At 29.6% G+C, this 21,509-nt stretch overlaps 1 protein-coding gene and 1 long non-coding RNA gene across 3 annotated transcripts in view; one reads left to right on the forward strand and one right to left on the reverse strand.

The window, feature by feature from the left end:
• LOC143059801 (epidermal growth factor receptor-like) overlaps positions 1-20,925 on the reverse strand; it is a 95,936-nt gene extending 75,011 nt beyond the window's left edge. The window contains exon 1 of one of the 2 annotated variants that reach the window (XM_076233361.1): positions 20,718-20,925. In XM_076233361.1, coding sequence (XP_076089476.1) covers positions 20,718-20,811 — 94 coding nt within the window. In that variant the 5' untranslated portion in view covers positions 20,812-20,925. The remainder of the gene's footprint in view (positions 1-20,717) is intronic. The other variant, XM_076233363.1, reaches the window with a different exon arrangement.
• The window catches only part of LOC143059803 (uncharacterized), a 31,752-nt gene continuing 28,238 nt past the window's right edge, over positions 17,996-21,509 (forward strand). Inside the window, exon 1 of the long non-coding RNA XR_012973614.1 lies at positions 17,996-18,067. This is a non-coding gene — a long non-coding RNA (uncharacterized LOC143059803). The remainder of the gene's footprint in view (positions 18,068-21,509) is intronic.

Genomic DNA, 21,509 nt, shown 5'->3' on the forward strand with positions numbered 1-21,509 from the left:
TTATGAATACCACCTTTCAAAGAAACCTTGATTTTACTCTAAAGTGTAGACAAACTTGTAGGGAAATTTTAATCTAAAATCATCTGATTGACTTTCAATTAAACTAAATGACAGGTTTTGTCAATGGTTGTGTAAAATAAAGAGCTCATTAAAAGGAGATGTGGAAATTACCCCTCAATGAGACAGCATAAACAATAACATGGGAAACTGAAGAACTTTTAAAATCTACATTGATTTGTATTCTAATGGCTTATAATAAATATACTGGTTAAAAAACATGACTGAAGTTCCAAAATCTTGGATGGAGGCCGAAGGTAAGATTTGGTATTCTGTATAGTGTAATCCTGTCTTTTAAAAGATGATCATTTCATCATTTTGCTCATTATAACAATCCAGATTTCTCAAAAAAAGCTATAATAATGCTCATTATATGTAAAGAAAGCTAACACAGTAAAAAAACATAAAGCCACAATAAAAAAATCATAGCTTTCACAATATTATCTATATAACAAACTGGTGAACGATTTGCACACAAATAAATAAGTAACAATTTTTTAAATTGGAAAAGCTTTTGGTTGAACAGTCCATTATTTCTCAATCTTTCAAGAACTACAACTCCTGTTCATTCTTTCAAGAACTACAACTCTTGTTCAATCATTCAAGAACTACAACTCTTGTTCAATCATTCAAGAACTACAACTCCTGTTCAATCATTCAAGAACTACAACTCCTGTTCAATCATTCAAGAACTACAACTCCTGAACAGTGAAAATTGTCAATATTGAACTGATGACTTCCATTTTGTCATCAGTTACAATAAAATTTGAAAAGCTTTAGTTGGACAGTTTCTGAGTAAATTAACGGACACTGTTTGGTGGCTGCCCCCTGCTGTACATTCCAAAATCTATAACTGATTTTTCCTTCAGAATTTGGTTAAAAATATAAATGAATAGACTTTAATTCAAGGAAATAACTTAGATGTTTAATAATAGGTTGTATTAATAGAAATTTCATCTATTTTATGCAGCACTCATTATGGGCAAGAACATTTTTTATTTATACTTTCAAAGAGTTTGAGCTTATTTAAAAATTCTATTACCTGTTGTTTTCTTTTGATTTTGATGAAAGCTCGTTACCCCATCCCCCCCCCCAATGTTTTTCAGTGTAAAAGTGCAAAAAATCTATCAATTATTGTATTAATATTTAGTCCCAAACCGTTATTCTTTAATTTTTAAAATCATTTCAATTTACTATGCAAAGATTAATTAGCTAAGACTTCTCTGCTTGATGCCTTTTACTGTTCAAAAATCCTCTTATATTACCAATTATCATGGTATAAATAGTTCAGTCACAAAAATTTGAAAGTTATGTCCTATAAAGATACATAAACATCTACTTGAGACAAACATATAGCAAAGTTAATGGATTTTGTCCACTTTGTACCAATATGTCAAAGATCTCCCTGGAGGTTGATACTGCTATTGTTCTCCATGAATAAAAGATAAGATAATTCTATTTAGTAAAAACCCTCAATCTATACTGTACAATGTAACTGCCAATGTTTATACTTCAAATTGTTAGGTTTTCATACAACAAGATATAACTAAAACCATATCAATCTGGTTAAGTCAGACGGACTTAATGTCTGTTCATTCTTAGAACAATATGAACAGTGACCTTATTGTTCACCAATTATACTTCTTAATATTTTCCCTCTGTTTTAAAATAAGTGTATAACAGACTACTGCACAATTGTACACAGAAATGTCATATGAAAAAAAAAATTAATGCAGCATTGTGATCATTATAACATGGCCAGCATGAGAATATTATCATTTGGAAGATGTCACTGAGCTTGTGGTAGATTTCATCAGGGTAAGGAAGTCAAACTAGAACAGTGTGGTTGACCTTTTTTTAGGTAGAAATCTAATTAAATCATACCATTTGCTTCAATCCACTGTTTGTTGACAGCCAGACAGGAAAAACGCTTAACATAGTTAAAAAACAACACAAGTTTTTTAGTTCATATTAAAAAAAATATATATATAATACAACACTTTATCTTTGAAACCGATTTTTTTTTAAACTTCTAAATAATTGGGTCAAACAGATAATGTGTTACATAACAATATAAATATCAGTGCATTGTGTACATGTATCTTATTCTACAAAAATATAAGACAAATGCATTTATTTGAACAATTTTCTGAATTTATACAACAAATAATTTGAAAGTGTACAAATGTAACTGCACCTATAAATCAAGGTATTATCCCACTGTATTTATACAATTTCATGTGGATTAATTGAGTGGATGGAAAAATCTGGATCATGGGGCTAAGTTCAAGACGCACTACTTTACATCCATATAAACCAGACATACTCAGTTATGTAATACATGCAGCTGCATGCTACATTATAATTTGTAATACGACTTTTAAAAAATTGCCATATAAACAAGAAAAACTTGTGACAAAAAGCTAAAACAAAGGAAAACATTATCTTTTGATAGTACATTTGTAAATGGATACATGAACAAGAATGGACAGGCTGATATTACTTCTCTTCTTTACTGATCATGATTGAAGTTAGTTGAACCTTTCAGAATACCGTTTTTACTATAAATATTATATAAATATAACATTATCAATGTCAAATGATCTTTGTAATGAGGTAAAAGTCTGAGACAATCAATGCAAGAAAGATATGTACCATAATCACAAAAAAATACAACTGACCTTAAACCATTAAAAGTAAATATTGACCAATATCCATGCAAATAAAGTCAAGGTCAAACCAAAGACATGGTCACTTTACAATCATTGGATATAATAAAATATAAGTGACCACAATGATTGCTTATATAGAATCAGGGAAACAGACAAAACCACACTGAACATTTACAATGAACCCTGAAAATAAGGTCAAGGTCTGAAAAACCAGCCTGGTAGTTATGTTAACCTAACCATCATTTCATACACCAAATATTGTTAATATATACTGATTAATTATAGAAAAGGAGAAAAAAATTAAAACCACAAAAACTTAACAATTTGACTTATGTTAAACCATGGAAATGAGGTCAACGTCAGATGGAACTTGTCATAGGAATAATGTATACCTTACAATTATCCCCTACATTAAATACAGTTGACTAACTGCTTATAGTGTTTGAGGTATGGATATAATCATGAAAACTTAAACCTAGATCTCCCTTCAATGAGGCTGTGGTCAGGTAAACCCAGTTTGAAGAACATGCAGTCTTTGTCAGGATTTTGTATTCCAATATACTATTAATCATAATATGTCATAAATTCACTTTAAGAAAAATATATTTTTGACTGCAGTGGCTGAACAATGATTAATTAGCCAATGACATAATGGACAGATTGAAACTTTATCATATATACAAAGTAAGAAGCATCCAGGATTTCTAATTTTGGAAAAAAAGTTGTATACAAATAAAGTAAATGATAAAGCATTTGAAAGTAAAACAAAAGTATAAAAAGAAAAGAACATACAATACAATGCAATACAGAACAACACACAAAAAGTTACTAAAACAAATATTTATTTAAAATTTTTCTATAATTTTAACAGTTGTACAATATCTTTCTGTCTGTACACTCCAGTAAAACATTTAACTGGTATTTTTAAATTGTATTTTATCAGGTATGCTTCATTTAAGGATTGGAAGGAATTAATTTGTGGTTTAAGTTACATGATTCACAGCTGAAATCTGATAAGATTTTGAAAAGAACTTGCTTTTTAAATTTCTAATAGAAATGTACTTTAAATCGCTTTTTCGCCTGTACTTGTTAGCATTTATTTCGAAATTGAAAACAATATCTAAATAAAAAAAATTCAACTTCCTATGTCATTGAACGGGTCATTATAAATAATTCATTTGAATCAAGGTATAACTTTCTAATTGAATTACAATCAATCTTTTCCTAGGTAGATGAGAAAGTCTTAAAGATTACTTGAACTGATACTTTTTTCTAGCAGGCATTCTGTAGGTGACGGTAAAGAATAGATTTAAGTATTTTAAATTAGTATATAAACCTTCCTCAATTCCTGATAACTAAAAAGTTAATAGATTCACCACATGGATTGAATGCACATGTAATAATAAACCAAATGTTTTTTTTCAAACAGACAAACTTATAAATCATAATATGTCAAGTGTTTTTTCAACAAATATTTTTTTCAAAACTGCTCATGATAAAACAATAAATAGGTACACATATTAACAGTCTATTTTTTCATATCATAGCTATTTTATTAACAATTATATCATCATGTATATAGTTAAAATATATATTTTTAAAGTATTATGGACTAAAGCTTTCAAAAAATACCATACATTGTGTATGGTTGATTGACTGGTGCTTAAATGCCACTTTCAGCACTTAACTGTGCTGTTTCTTGATGGTCAAATGGTGATGGTGAAAACTGACAATCCTAGTCAATTAAGGTTGAAGTCAAACGCACCTGTCACATTCTGGATTCAAACTCACAACCTCAGTAATGACAGGTTGTGATAGAGTAGTTAGACCTAAGCCCACTCTTCAAGTCAGGCAAAAACAAAAAAAAGCATGTACTGGTATATATATATGCAACTCCTTTATATTGGAATACACTGTGATCTATAAACTCAAGATATATTGAAATATCAATCTTATAACTCAAAACTAAGTCTAGTCGAAATTAATTAATTAAGTTCTGCTATTAGAGTTGAAATTTACATTATAAAAATACAGACGTGGAGTTATTGTTTAACTTAATAGTGATATGGATCAAAAGGACAGATATTTGAATTTTAATAAACCAATTACTTGCAGTTTATGCTGCACCAAGGATCTTAGTGGAATGAGTGAGCTAAAGAGGAGAAAGAGACCTGTCATCCCCCCCCCCCCGAGTTAAAGAGGAGAAAGAGACCTGTCATCCCCCCCAACTGAGATAGAGGAGAAAGAGACCTGTCATCCCCCCTCCCCCCCCCCCCCCCCAAGTTAAAGAGGAACAAGAGACAGGCTGTCATCCCCTTGTTGTTAATGTTGTTGTTTATTAGGGTCGAGACATCAAAGGGCAAAACAGACAAGACATGTTATTAAGTTGAGTTATAAAGAATCAAGATTGAGAGAGTCTTTTTAAATGCAGTTTCCATCTTTTGTAATTTAATCTATTTAAAATTCTTCCAAACATATTATTTAAATAAATGAATCAAGTTACTTATTTCACTGCATTTCACTTGATATAAATTTCTGTTATATCAATATTGATATAATCAGTGTTATTTACCTGAGAAATACACCTTGACATACAAGCATTTACCTGTAAAGCTCAGGTGTGTTATTTAAGACACACGATCCTATACTCCACAATCATTTAGATTTCTTTACAATTTACACTTAATTTTATTGAAATGAACCTGATATTTACCACAAATTTATTCCATCATATATCACTTGAGCCACTTTACCCATCTTACTCATGTCAAGTGGAACAAGTAGTCCCCTGCAGTGCAAGGCATTATAGCCTGGGTTAACAGACTGTGTAAATGTGCTGTCAAATTATATAATATATACAACTTCATTAAAAGCTTACAAAACACCATTTTAAGGCAAATGACTTAAATACAAAATATACCAAATAAATAATAAAGAAGTTTATATGCTTTAAAGTAAAATAAAAAACAATTTATTACATAAAGCTAGATCAGTCATCTGGCTATTTAGCTCCACAGGAACTATAAATACAGCTGAGCAAGTTCTACTGGTAACTATTCATTTTCCAAAAATTTAAGTATCAAACATTTTTTGGTGTATTTAATTGCTATTGGCCATGTTATATTTCAGTTTTGGCAGTAGTGTTGGTTGTAAAGTTGAAGGAGTAAATCCGAGTTTGTGGGGACTGAGCGAAGAGAAGTGGGATAATAAATTAAAGCAAATAGTCTTGAAAATAAACACTCTTTAAATAATCATGATTGAGATCAACATTGCATCCTAAACGTCCAGTGTCTTACAAGAATACTAGCCATAATGCCAAATGATATCAAAAGTCGATGCACCATTGTTAATGAAATGCAAACTATATTTTTTTTCCTTTTTATCATTGCTTTGAGAATCAGTTTTTGCTTTAACTCACAAATGCCACATAAATAAGCAGAAAAGCAGCAAGTTCCAATTTTTCAAGTCTTAAATGGTTGGTCAGAACGTACACAGAGTTAGTTACATAAACCCTCAAAGCCAGGACATAACCAAAAGTCCACCTGAATAATGGTAAGTTAGTTCTATGTATAAATGATTGATAATCCTTTTAATTTTTGCTTTATTCTAAATATACAGTAAACACTGAAAACATCAGTTTATTAAGAAATTTATAAATGATTCAGAAGTGAAAGTAATGAACACAATTATCTTCTAATGTGTTTAAATGAGAGCAGTATTGTCTCTTTAGATTGTTACATTATGATGTGTTTCTTCAAATGAATACATCATTATATAACTTTTATTTGTCCCAGTTTATCAACAATAACCATTAGTATGCAATAAGGAAATTAATTTCACTGAGACACAATATAAATTTAAAATTGTTGGCGTAATTATATAAATCTGACCCAAATCAAGCGGCATGCAGGTACAGGTGAGGTAAAAAGGATTTTGAAAGTTCTTCAAATTTCATGAATTTAAGCAGAAATAAACCTGATTTAAATATTTATGATTGTTCATGGCAAAATCATACTTATTAATTTATCTTTTTCTATGTACATGCATAAGATATTGACACAGCTTTTTAGAATGTTCCAACTACATGTATTACTTTTTTATTAACTTTTGTATGACGTATTCTTCGAAAAAAAAAAAAATTGCTATAGAATTCAAATTAGGAGATAACTGTATTGTATTTTAAGCTCCGACGGCATCAATTGGGGATTTGATGGTCGCAAATTAAGTTTACTGGCGACGCGTTAGCGGAGACAGTAAACGGGTATTTGCGACCATCAAATCCCAAATTGATGCCGTCGGAGCTTTAAATACAATATTGTTATCTCCATTCTAATGAAACTGACAGGAAACAACGTAAAAACATGTATTTAAAATTTGTCATATGCGGTCTGCGCTTGCGCGTACGTCCCATAGCATCAATTGTCAATTGATGCCATGTAAGAAAGTGACGTTATCCAATCAAAATGAACGTTACCAACGTTGTTGCATTAGAATTCACAATTTAAAACATAAGAACAACAACAACAACAATACTTTATTTTAATAGGGTTACACAGTTAGCCATATAACTAATCTTCCCTGAGGCCCTCGACATGAGAAATCAAACAAAATGCAAACATATACATTGCATGCATAATAGTATAAAAAGTCAAGTATGATAATAATGTTCAATACAACTTGATAAAATGTGATGAAAAACATGATGACATGATCAGTTTTTTATATTATTGATACAGCTAGGTTGATTTCAATAAATGATCTGTTACTTTGTATTTGAAAGAATTAACATTTGATAAGATGATCCTGATCACTTCACTCTGGTTCTCTCTGGTTCTAAGACATGAATCAGGAAATACAAATTCTATGAAATGAATGAATTGTTTTCTAATTTTGAAGTTTTAATATCCATTCATATTTTGATCATTAGAGGTCAATACTTAAGATGTTAAAGTTACATGGTATTTTTACCATTAAAAGTAAGGTTTGAATGTTCCTCCAGGTGGCAGTGTAATAGACAATTGTAAATGGTATTTAATTATAAATCTGGCTCCAGTAAAGTCATGTATTGACCAATTATGATCATGTTAATATCATTGATCACAAAACTAAATTGTAGTTACAACAGAAGGTTAATATTGACTAGTCACAAATTATTTTTACAATTGTTAGAAGACCCTGAAAAATAATTTTACATTTATTTCTTTGGTGATAGGTAATTATTTGTAATTGATATGTACTTATATCCAAACCCCATTTCAGTCTATTCAATTCACAATCATTTACTTCCATTTTAACTTGATCTCCTGTAATCTAACCAACCAGGGAAAGCAACCTCTTATTAATTCCAATGTCAGCTTGTACTCAAATCTTCTACTAATTAAGATTATAGCTTTTACCTTTTAAGACATACATCAATTTAAAATATAGTTGTCTTTGACATTGGCAATCATACCACATCTCCTTATTTTCGTATCACTTTATAACATGTTCATACCTAGTCTTTCTTTTATTAATATCAGTAGAGGTAGAGTTTGAGGTTAACATATATATGGTTTTAAGTGTAACTTATCATTTTAGAATAAACATGACAAAACTTACACTAAAAGACCTTTTCATGTGCATTAACTTTTAACAATTAAAGTTATGGACTAGGTCACCTTATCATCACTTTTACATAATAATTAATCAAATCAGTAGAAACATTACAATTTCTTTCTAAAGATTTATATTATTACATTAGTTTTGTTGTTTGACCATCTCCAATAATAGGTAGGCCGCAGATTGAAAATAAAATAATGTGTCAATGATGCCCAAGCTTGCATATCGTATAAAAGTTTTAAAGGGACATAACTAAAGAACAGTAAAAGTGATGCCACCCAAATTTGTAAATCATATGAGTTTTGTAGTTATAAGTATTGTGTATAAATTTCATAATATTTGGCTGTGGCAAACTTAAGGGAACAGAAGCAAAAATTCATTTGTGAAGGGGCATAACTGTGGAACAGTAAAAGTGACACCACAAAAAAAATCAAATAAATATATATTCAAGCATGACATAAAAAGTGCAGAAAACTGATTAATTTCAGTGAATTTTTCAAGTCCAAAAACCATAACTCTGCACAATTTCATCACACCAGACCTGAATTCAAACTTGAACTGTCATGATAAAACTATATACCAATTATCAAATCAATATCTTCAAGATAGACAAAAAAAGTGGGCAATTCCAAGATCATAGTCAATGTTCATTACATTTTTGGTTATAAAATGACTGGCCATAGGTAGACTTTGAATCCTATTCAAATTCAAGGTCACATTTCTTTAAATCAAGGTCATAACATGACTTGGAGCACCTGACAGCTTTAGGTTTTTCATTTATTTATTCCTAACAAGGATTTTTCTACCCAACTTTATGAACATTTTTTAAAACACCTGAGGAATAACTTAATGTAAGGAATAAGGTGACTGTCCAATATCTAAAATTTTCATGTCCAATTTTCATGTTGACTGTCAATTTATCATTGTGACATGTCTTACATGATAATCCTGACCACTAGTTGCTAACTTAACACCTCATGTGACCTGTTATACCTTATTTACCTGTCAAGTTACAACCATTGTGACAAGATCATTTCCTACTCTTTTAAATGTTATACATGTATATTATTCGTCTTAAATTAAGCCCAGCAATATTAGATCTTCAAATTTGAGTTGACAATTTTTTTTTCTTTCCTCAGTATTTAACCTGCTTTTTGATTGGCAGTTTGGTAATTTCATGAACCTTGCTACACTTCCGTGAAATAAACACTTCTAATACCATATGTCTCACATTCATGAAAATCGCCAAGGGCTTAAATTAGAACCTTTTATTTTATAAATTGAAAAAATCAAAAGAAGAACTTTTCATACTTCTATACTTTAGAGAAATAAAATCGGATGTTTTTAAATCTTGTGGAATGAAATAATGCATTTCCTCCACAGGTATCTTAGGAAGTCTGTTAGATGTTTCAGAGTTTATTTATATTTACAATAAATAAAACATAAAAGAGATGTAAAGCTCTTATCACCAAAAAGGTAACTACAGACATTAGGATTTACTTCTTTTTATCTCAAAGCAGGGAACTCAATCTTAGACCTATCCTATCTGTTCAATATTGGTTACATTTATATCTATAGAGGTGATGGGCAGTTCTGTTTTACTGTCTGTCTCAAACTGGGAGAGCCAGACTTCTTTATCTCACTTTGGTTTTGTCTATTTCTACCTTAGGTTTAACACAGGAAACTGAGTCCATAGCTTAACCATCCTAATGCACGTAATTTAATTTTCAATGAAAAGCAGCACACCACAACACTATTTTACCAATTCATTTCCATATAAGATTTACCATTTATTTATATAATTACAAACCAAAGACCCCATTATTCTCTAATTTACAGTTTTGGTCTATTTTTCTCTTTGTTTATTTTGATGTCCCAATTTTTTGTAGAATTAATAGACCATTTTCACAGTCACTACTCTGTTAATAACATCCAGACCTTCTTAAATGCAAGGGAGATAATTGTTTGCCGATAGATTTCCACTGGGTAAAATCTCAACTTTGAGTAAATTTGTTCCTATAGTATTACAGATACTTGTGTTTGGCAAATATTTATGAAATACTATTATTGTGGCATATAATTACAGTGCTTATCCAGTGACCTTTGGGGTATCACAATAGCAATGACCAAAACAGTTTACCAAATTGCAGTTAGATTTCTTCTCCAACTAACTGATCAACTGGTAAAATATTTTAGCAGATTGCTCAAGTGAAATGTTGTTAGTATGAAGTGAGTGCTGTAAAATCAAAAGTAATACTTACCATCCAGATCCAGTTAGTTGATATCTTTGTCATTTGTTTCAAACACAAAAATGACTTACTATAATATGAGTCACTGAATAAGAAGGTCTAATTTTGACATGGAAACTTTTATCATAAATAGATTTTATAAATAAATAGTTGAAAACATTGTTTTGTAAGTCTATAATTAATAGCTCTGTTTTCCAACAACAAGTTTGTGCATTATTGTAATTTGGATTTTTTTTTCTAAAGCAATTACTTATCTGCTACCATTAAAGGGAAATAATTTACATTACTGAAAATCAGCAAAATGTTGTCACAATTTTTGTCTGACAAATTTATATCAACTTTCCTCATTTAATTTGTTTGTAACATTACTTTTATGATTATTAAACTTTTATCCTCTGTTTTGAAAAGAAACAATGAAATTTATTTTTAAGATGATTAAAATTTTGAAAAAAATTGTAGGCAAAATCAGAAGCCAGGTATCATTGATTAATTTTTTAGTGTACAACAACTCAATAAAAATTATTTCCCTTTAATGCCAGCAGATCAGTAATTTGTATAGAAAATATTATACGAATCATAATTACACAATAACTTTGTCTTAGAAGACAAAGCTATAAAATATACATCTACAAAACAATGGTTTGAACTATTTATTTATAAAATCTATTTATGATAGAAGTTTCCATGTCAAAATTAGACCTTCTTATTCAGTGACTCATATTATAGTAAGTCATTTTTGTGTTTGAAACAAATGACAAAGATATCAACTAACTGGATCTGGATGGTAAGTATTACTTTTGATTTCACAGCACTCACTTCATACTAACAACATTTCACTTAGCAATCTGCTAAAACATTTTACCAGTTGATCAGTTAGTTGGAGAAGAAATCTAACTGCAATTTGGTAAACTGTTTTGGCCATTGCTATTGTGATACCCCAAAGGTCACTGGATAAGCACTGTAATAAAAAATAATGCTCATTGAATTTAACTTCCTGACTTATAAGGTCAATGTAGGTAGTCATTTATTGTCTAAAAACTTCTGTTGCAAACCATACACCCAAATTTTCTACAAGACATCACAAGAAGTCTGAATTGATTACTTTTATTCATTAAGTAGCCTGGCCCAAATTCTCTGGATAATCTCAATTTTTAGTTTCTCAACCACTTAATGGAAAAAATCAAGTAAAATATTATGTCATCATAGTTGGCTTGATTTATTGATTACAAAAATTATAACTGTGATATAAAACTGATCCTGTAATATCCTGCTATCATAATTCACTTCATAAAAGACATTTTATTGATGAAAAATTTTCTTCATACAATTGAGGTCACTAATGCATACTATTTACTATTAAACAAGTTAAATGAAAACTGCTGGGGAGAGACATTCAATACAGTGTTGTCATCCGTTTATTTGCTCTTAAACTCCCAGGAAATGTGCCTTCACTCATCATAAATATCCCTGACTGATAAAGATATCCCAAAACAAGGGTTTCCTAATGAGGTTAACTTTGGTGACTATGTAATAGGAGAGGTGGTCAAATCTTATAAAGTTAAAAACAGGCAAAAGAGAAAGAGGAGTTCATACTCACAAAACAAGTTTAACCATGGATAATACACTATGAGACTGTTCTAGTGAGGAAGGTCATAGTATTTTATTATGTCTGACTGTTTATGAATATATATGTCCATCAGGGGTGTGGAACTGCTATGCCCGACTCGCCCGACTCATACATTTTAACAGCCGGACAAGTAATTATGATTGTCTTGGTTGCCCGTAGACAAGTAAAATAATATACAAGACAAAGTTCAAATTCAGCAAAAATATAGGATTAATTTCAAAACGTTTAAAGATGTTTAATTTATGTAAAAGAAACCAATAATCAGCGAGTAAAAACATAAGTATAACATGTATAAACATCAATGTTCATGACGATAAATAACATAACTCCGGAAAGAGATCGATTACCAAAATCAGTAAAAATAAGTATGCAAAACCGAGTCACGCATTTGCTTTGTCCTGACCTGGGATCATCGATTATGTTTTATCCACTATTCACAGGAAGTGTCATTTCTTACGATTTTGAATCGAGATTCAGATTGATGAATACTTTTAAAATAAATCATCGGGCAAGCAAGACAAAAATAATGACGATCGAGTCAAGTCGAAAGCATGAAACGCAAACGGAGATGGTCAAGGTATATGTAAAAAAAAAATACGGAAGCAATGTCCCATTGATGTTATAAACCCATTTCCAACATTCCTAAATTTTTACACATTAAACCAATTGATTTCACTGATTTGTTTGGGATGCAAAATCATATATTAGCTAACAATAAAATACTACAATATTTATTTGGACCATCAGGGCAAGTAACTTTTTTTCCAGACAAGTAAAATTTACAGTTTTACTTGCCCAGGTACAAGTGCTCACAACAAATATTTCCACACCCCTAATGTCCATGGGTAACTGTCTCTAAATTAAAATGATCATCTCCTTCAATTCAAGTGATAAACCATCATTAAGTCCATATATTGTCACAGAGAAAAATTATGACCCCGTCCCCTGCCCCCCCCCCCCCAAATAAATAAAAAATCAAAGTGCAAAATAATTTGAGTTAATTGATTGGATATACATCATTCTATAATCATCTATAACAAGTAAAATAATATTATTTTTCATATTGGAGAATGTTTAAATCTGATTAGTTTTTAACCTGAAATGGTTATTGAGTGACTTTATCCATTAATTGGCTTCAATAAAAGTCATGTAAAATGAAGACAAATAAAATGTTTCAGCAGACGTATCTACACAGCTGTGATGATGTTGTAACTTTCCTCCTTAACGATTAAGATTTTAATCAGACAACTTCATCAGAAACTCCAAGACTTCAAACATAGATAAGGTGTGAATTCTACCAGTTTTATCTCTCTTAGGGAGGATCATATCTGTAACAGGTGCCTCTGGTTTCTAGTCCTACTGGTATTCCCCATATAACTTTGATAAAATCACAATTATTTTTTCAATAAAGATCAAATACACTGGTCAGAAAACAAGAGGCTCCAATGAGATTTAGAAAAAAAAATCATTAAAATAATTGTGTCTCCTATTTTACTAGGATTATGGATATGATTTTTTCAAGTCACAATTTTTATTTTTCTTAGGAACTTATTTTTTACAAAAATATAATTGTGTATTCCAAGGTTACATTAAATCGTTGCAGGTAAAATTTATTGGCTAGGTAGCTTTTTCTATCTGTGAATATTGCCTTAAAAACATGATATTTTTCATGCAATTATATATTTTGACTTTTAAAAAATGCAAAAATGTATGTACTCAAAAAGTAAACCAAATTTTTACAGTATCCAATAATAGACTACATTTGTCAATAGTTTGTAAGTTAAAGAAATATTTTTGAACTTCGCACTTCGGACACTGTCGCACTTCGGACACTGTCACAGACTTAAAACTGATGATTTTTTTGCATCAATTGAAAAATACTTTTCTGCAAACCCTTAGATAAACATAGTTTTTGTTTTATAATATATCTTCTTATCATTTTAAGAACTTTTATCATAGCCTCTTTCACTGTATCTCTTCTATGTCAATTGCATAGATAAAAATAACAAAAACAAAAAATCTACACTGCCCTAAAATAACTGTGATAGACAAGTTCTAATAACACATGAAGACAACTTCATTGGATTCAACATTGATTGAACCTCCGTAGATAAGATCTAAATTGGATCAAAACATTGAGAAACTTGCTGCCAATTCAGTCCCAAACTTAAGACTTTTAACTTACAATATTACTTTTTAATAACAATTGAAATAAAGATAAACCTGTCAGGTTTAACTATTATGTCTAGGGAAATTATTTTAATGTGTTTGGCAGTATGTAGTATTTGGAGGAAATCCAGAAAGAAGCAAACTACATGCAACCCATACACAAAAACCTACTTATATATATATACTACCCCACCTAATGTTACCTATAGATACATACACCTTTCAAAATTCATTTCTGAAATCCTAATGTCTTATTCTCAAGTTATCATCTTATGCCAGTTAGTGAGATAACTCATAAGAACTAATATAGCTATGTTAAGTCAAAGATATTTGGTATTTAGTTTTATTATATGAATAAAACTTGTTGATTCAATGATTTATAAACCCCAGAGATATGATATTCACATTGGCCAGTTGATACAATGCTTTATTAACTCAAAAATTATGACATTCAGCCTTGACCATTGGCCTCAGTGAATATCATAGCTCTGGGGTTGAACAATCATAGGATCAACCTGATGGAAAGAAAATTATTGTACAGTATCATTCTTTTGAAGTCTCATTTCAATGGAGATTATTTGACACTCAGCCCCCTCAGGATTTTATCTGGAATTTTGTAAAGGATGAGTACGGTTCTAAAGAATATCAAGAACAGTAAAGCTAGAAAACATGAAAAAAAAATTTGACTGTTTGTAATTGTGAAGTCAAACAACTGCTGCTGAAACTTATGAAAGGACAATACTTGGATCAATATGAGGGTGTGATGGTAACATTTCAAACTTAACAGCCAGAATATTTGTCAAAATGAAGCTCAGTTTGCTATGTGTGAGTGTCATCATGTACAAGTCCATGATTAGGTACATAACGGATGTGGTGCAGTGCTGATCCTCTGTTTATTTCAAAGTGGTCAAATTAAAAAAAAACATTGTTATAAATCATTCATTCTAAATATTAGCCTGAGGCACTAATTTTACAAAAAAAATATAGTACAATTACAATTTATAACGAAATGGACCTATTGTCTTTAGAACCCTACTGACCCAAGTATTGTCCTTTCTTAACTTCAACCATTTCAAACTTAATGACAGATATCTTAATTATTGGAAAGAAAATATATTTAGTGATAATAAATCAGTACACGGTAATAAGCTGAGAACATATAGACAGATTAAAGAAAATTATAAATTGGAAACCTATTTATTGTTAAATATAGACAGAAAAGTAATAGGGCATTTTGCCAAAATTCACATTAGTAAAAGTGTTCTTAGAATTGAACAAGGGTGTCACACTAAAACCCCTGTAGAAGAAAGAATTTGTCCTTTGTGCCTATTAGAAGTAGAAGATGAATTTCATTTCACTTTAAAATGTACAAAACTAAATATAATTAGAGACCAATTGTTTTCCAAAATTTGAGAAATAGTTCCATCCTTTTTAAATATGACTAATGAAGCAAGATTTAAATTGTCTTGGTATCAATCCTGTAATTTTGGATTTCAAACCAATTAAAATTACTTACTTACACTGAGAAAACCATAAAATCATGACTTCTTATTTCAATCATAAATAACAATTGATAGTTATATTGTATTTCCAGCAGTCTGGGCATAAATCTTGATTTAAAGATCAATTAAAGCTACTTCACACACTCACACACCTTAACATAAAGTCATAACCTCAAATTTAAATATTTTCATTTGATAGGTGTACATGTGTATAAATAAATATTCAAAGCAATATGAAGGGAAGTTACCATCAAAGGTTGTAACACCATAAAAGTTACACATTGTACCAAAATATAAGAACCATCATTATCTTTCTGAGTGAACCATTATAGTTGAAGCCTGGACCAAATAGTGAAGTGCCTATTTTCTGACAATGTTGTTCCCCTAACAATGAGTTTCACTGTATACATGTAAATGATTGAATAGCATTATTATTTCACAAATACTCTGTCACAAAAATGATGTCAAATGAAGAATTTTGATATTTCTATGTCTGTGTTAATATTGCAGCCTACAGGTTAATGTTATGTCAGTTCCTAGAATCAAAATTTCAGTATGAAAGATGCTTTTGTTGTTTTGGTGATTATCTATTAAATTGGTAAAAAGTATTAAATGATAAAAGTAGTGATATTCCATGATAAAGACTGACGTCAGCAAACAAAAAAAATAGACAGATAGAGCCTTTGATGGAAAATACAGACTCTTTATAAAATCCTTGAGAGTAATCACAGAAGCAGTGATGCTATCAGAGAGATTTCTATTGCGTACATCAAGGAAATAAGGTTAAACACGTTACTCAAGTCTTACACTGGCTGGAGACAATGTTTAATTATTTAATAATAATATGTATAATTTAATGTTTGGATTTTAAAACAAAAAATTGTTAATAAATTTCATACTGTTTTGATTTGTATCATGCTGTCCATCAAGGTTCCTTACTTGGTAATTGACACTATAAATATTATTATTCTTATTTTATTATCTAATACTTTTTATGTTGTACTTTAATAATTTATAAAATGCATGTATAGTAAATATACTACTGACAACAAGGGGAGGTTCGATCGATGTGCATTGAACCTGGTAAAAAAAATCTTTTCAATAACAGATGTGGAATTGGATCCTAAGTGAGAGGGTTACAGGATTCCAGTCCAGTACACATTTTAAAAATCTACTGTCTTAAATGGAATATTGTATCGAAAATGAAAATTACATAATGGTGCTTAAATTTGTACTAATATTGAAACTTTCAACTTCTATTAAATTTTATGTGATTCTGAAATGTTTATGGTGGATTTAAAATAGATAAAATTCCAAGTTTTAACCAGGAAGTGAATGAAATGATCCTACTTTGAATCTCAAACAGTATTGCTCTCTTATATACCTTTCAAGAATTAGCCCTAGGACCCACACTAATTTCATAAGATAAGAGTAGTAAGTATCTTTTAAAAACAATTTCCAAATTCATCAAATGTAATGTACATGTATCAATAAAATAATAATGTCAATAAAGCCATTCATTGTTTCTATGAAAATTACTTTTAGACAACATATTTGTTGGTATTGTTTGTGTTTCAGCAACAAAAATGGTATAAATAAGGGTGGTAATGCCCTTTACCATCAGGTGTCAAACAGTCATTTTCTGCTACCGTTAGAGTCAAATTGGTTAAAATTTATCCTCATTGTGATTGGTCAGATGTCTCAAATAATTATCATTACTGTTATTTTTTGGAAAAAAATAGTGTGATTCGTCAAGTTCAGATTTTTTTATCGTCTAAAAGAAAGTGTACAATTAATCGTCATGCACTAAAAATTACCGTTAACGTCATTTGGCAAGAATTTTTACCGTTATACGTCATGAAGGTACCCCGATAACTTCCCTTATAAACTTTGAAGACAGAATAAAGACATGTTGATGTTTTCCAATGTTCTCTTACAAGATCTGTATATTTAGGTGATATCCATAAAAGAAAAATTGTCATGAATATAAGAGTATTGTTATCCCTGTTGTAATGTAACAACAGAAGAATATAAATATGTTATGATAGACTAAGTAGTGTTGAAAGTGATGTTATAAATATTGACAGTAGTTAGATATAGATCATGTTTCCCTGTATAATTAACTGACAGTTGTAGTCACTTTGGTATCTGAAGGTGTAGTAACTTTGATTCAGAGGGCACCTGATTAAAGAAGTAAGTATTAATTATTTAATTAATTATCTAAGTAACTTATGTTTTTTATTGATCTTTCAAGTTCAAACCATAAGTTTACCACTTTTAATGTGTTTTTTCCCTATATATATTAATTACAAAATTATATAGTTGTTGCAAAAATGACAGGTTAAAATGCATACAGCAAGTACATATACATAAAAAACATAATACAACACATGAAAACAGTTCTTAACAAGTCATGTTAATATTAAATAAGTATATAGACATTTTAAATTCAGAAATTCATTGCATGCATTTGTTATAGGGATGATGCATTTAGACTTAAATGTGTTTTTTAATTTCTGCGATATTGATAAAATCCTGTTAAATTCATATAAAAAATTTCAAAATGTGAGTTCGAATTGTTGTGATTATAATCCTGTCACATTTCTTGCAATAATAAAAACATCGCAATAGTTTCTGAATTTACAGTAATCAATCTAATTATAATATAGAGCGCAGATGTTATAATACTACAACCCATTGGTAGTATAATGAAATCAAAGTTCTATATTTTGGTAGTATAACGAAATCAGAATTCTACATTTTAATTAGATTGATATTTAATTGACATTTATTATCATTTAATACAATGTTTTTTTCCATTCTTGTAATTCTTGGTTGTTGTTATCTTCTGCTTTTGCTTGACCTATATAGTTGATTTGCAAATAAAGTTATTATAATACAATGGCTACTCAGCCTAAAAAATTCACAAGTTGTCTTTCAACAAAAGACATTAAACAACACCACAAGTCTATTTCAGCAACAATTTTCTAATAAAGTTCTAAGTTAATCTCTTTAATATTCAAGCCTTTATAATATACATGTAATTGCTGTGAACTACTTTTTTAAATAATTTGTCAAGATCTTTTAATCAAACACTTTTGAAATAAGATGTAATATTCCTTTTATTCTTCAATCTTGCTTGTAATATTTTTAAACAAAATCTCCATTTTTCAAAATGAAATCGACCTTCAAATACATGTATTTTTTCTTGAAATCTTTGAATATTTTCCCTAGGAATTGAAGTATATAAAAGAAGACAAATATTGATTAAATGATTAAATGTTGTTGTAAATATTTAATCCTTTTGGCACATTCAAGACTCTTAGTTAATTGTACATTTGAGAATAACTTAAAGTTCATCTTGTGGAATATCACACACAAGTTAACAAGTTACCAATTTAAATGCTTCTTCTATAAATTTTGTAATTGTAGGCCTGGGACTATTACACTAACCATATTAGTCCTAGGTGTAGGATCATTTTTAACATGTAAAAACAATAACAAGTGTTAACCTATATGTTTCTATTTAAATAATTAAAATCGTTGGTAACTTGGAATCCACATAAAACTCTGAACTTAAATATTATGTTCATCAAATGGTCTACCTAGTATAAATCAATTATTTTCTTTTTTTCTTTCATTGGTCTGGAAATAAAATGGTTCCATGGTGTATGATTAAGTGTAATAAAATGTTCAGAAAAGTGATTTGTTTCTTTAATTAAAATAGCATTTTCAGAAATTGATGACACCAATGTCATTGTAATTCTAGTTAAAGAGCTATGACATCACTTTCAAAACTGACATCAAATTCAATTGGGAAATTAAATTTGATTTTTCAACATTGTATTGAAAAGTAATAACATTGTGTATCATTGGTAGTTACATGCTGATTACAAATATTTAATCAGGTTGAAGTCTGATAAATCATACACCACAAAATATTTCTTCACTGAAAGTGAAATTAGGAAATGTTTATATTGGTAAATCTGTTTCAATTAGTTACTTTTCTTTTCCTAAAAAAAACATAAATCCCGTTTTCATTAAGCATGAAGTGACGAGTGAACAGGGGTCAAAACACATGTTTTGATTGCTATCAGTGATAATATTGACAATACAAACAAAATCATTGCCAACAGACTCCTGCTTAATTACCCTGTAATTGCATACTCATTAATACAAGATAAAAATATTCAAATACACATAAAGGATGGTATTGGCAATCACTTCATTCACAAAAATACATTCACTCCCCAAGAATGCAGACTGATAACTTTTACACCACTCTATTTACAAGTGGAACTTTTAGGTTTTAACGTGTTTATTAAAACTGTTATGTAATGAAGATAATTTTATTGTGAAGGTGTAAATGTAAAGGTATTTTCATTTGACATATTCACTGCATGAATTTTTGGGATTGTTGTATAATCTTCTCCGTATCTGTAATACTAAACTATTCAACTTTATATAAATGTGTTTAATATTATAAAAAAAAAATGATTTTCATATGAAGATTTGTATAAGTTATTATCAGCAGAACGAAAACAACAAATAAGATTTCTTCTAAGAATATAAACGACTACGGAACCTATTATGTCGTTTGAATAACTTTTTCAATGACCCGAAACCTTACCTGTAAAGTTAACCTAAATATTATTTAATGTACCTGAATGGAATAAATAACATAACCAGACTGAAAACTATGAAGAATAACACTTGATTCAATTATAAAATCTGATAAATATATAAACATTTTATTACAGCCACAAAATGGGACGTCTTCTAAAACTGTTTTAAAGTATACCTGGATAAGGTAAAAATAACAAAAATAAAACGAAACACCTACCGTGTTCAGGATTTGATATTAATCCATATCCATGGGAAAAACAAATTCCAAAAAGAATACATATATATAATAATAAATTTATATCCAAAGCCATTTCAGGAAATATGTTATTAAAAGTTAGTTCCCAAACTCATGTTAATTCCTACTTGGACTTCCCCGCTGTAGATACAAATAAACATGCGTTTGTTTAACTGCGCCACCGGAAATAACGTCATCAAAAGCCTGTCCATTCATCTTTTACAGAGCTTACTATGATCTTACTACTATAATCAGCTGTTTGTGATATCGTAATAATCGAAATATTTGTTAACAGGTTAAATCAATCCAAGAATCGTGATTCGCTATTTTGATAAAACTCTAGTATACACCTCGTGGCTCACTTGGCATGTTATATTTCTTGATACCTAACTTAACTAGCCATAGTTCACCGGATACTTTAAATAACTTATGTTTTAATAAAACAACCACTATATTCATAATAACACCAGTTTATTTTTGTTTTATAATATTAATTGGATATGATCAATATTTGGCAAAACTCGTAACTAGTATGAATTCCTGTAGTCTATTCGCATGCTTTAAGGGGTTGAATTTTTTAGATGCGCTACCTATTAAAAATATCACAAAATTAAATATATCTTTATTGCAAAATTACACCCATGAGGGTCAAGCAATACAATGAAACAATAATTTTATACTATACAATGCAATACAATGAAATACAATGTAATACAAAATAATACAATACAATATATGGAATAATAGAACATTAGAGTTCAATTATAAATGTAT

This window comes from Mytilus galloprovincialis, chromosome 14, assembly GCF_965363235.1.
Source record: "Mytilus galloprovincialis chromosome 14, xbMytGall1.hap1.1, whole genome shotgun sequence".
In the NCBI taxonomy this organism is placed as follows: domain Eukaryota; kingdom Metazoa; phylum Mollusca; class Bivalvia; order Mytilida; family Mytilidae; genus Mytilus; species Mytilus galloprovincialis.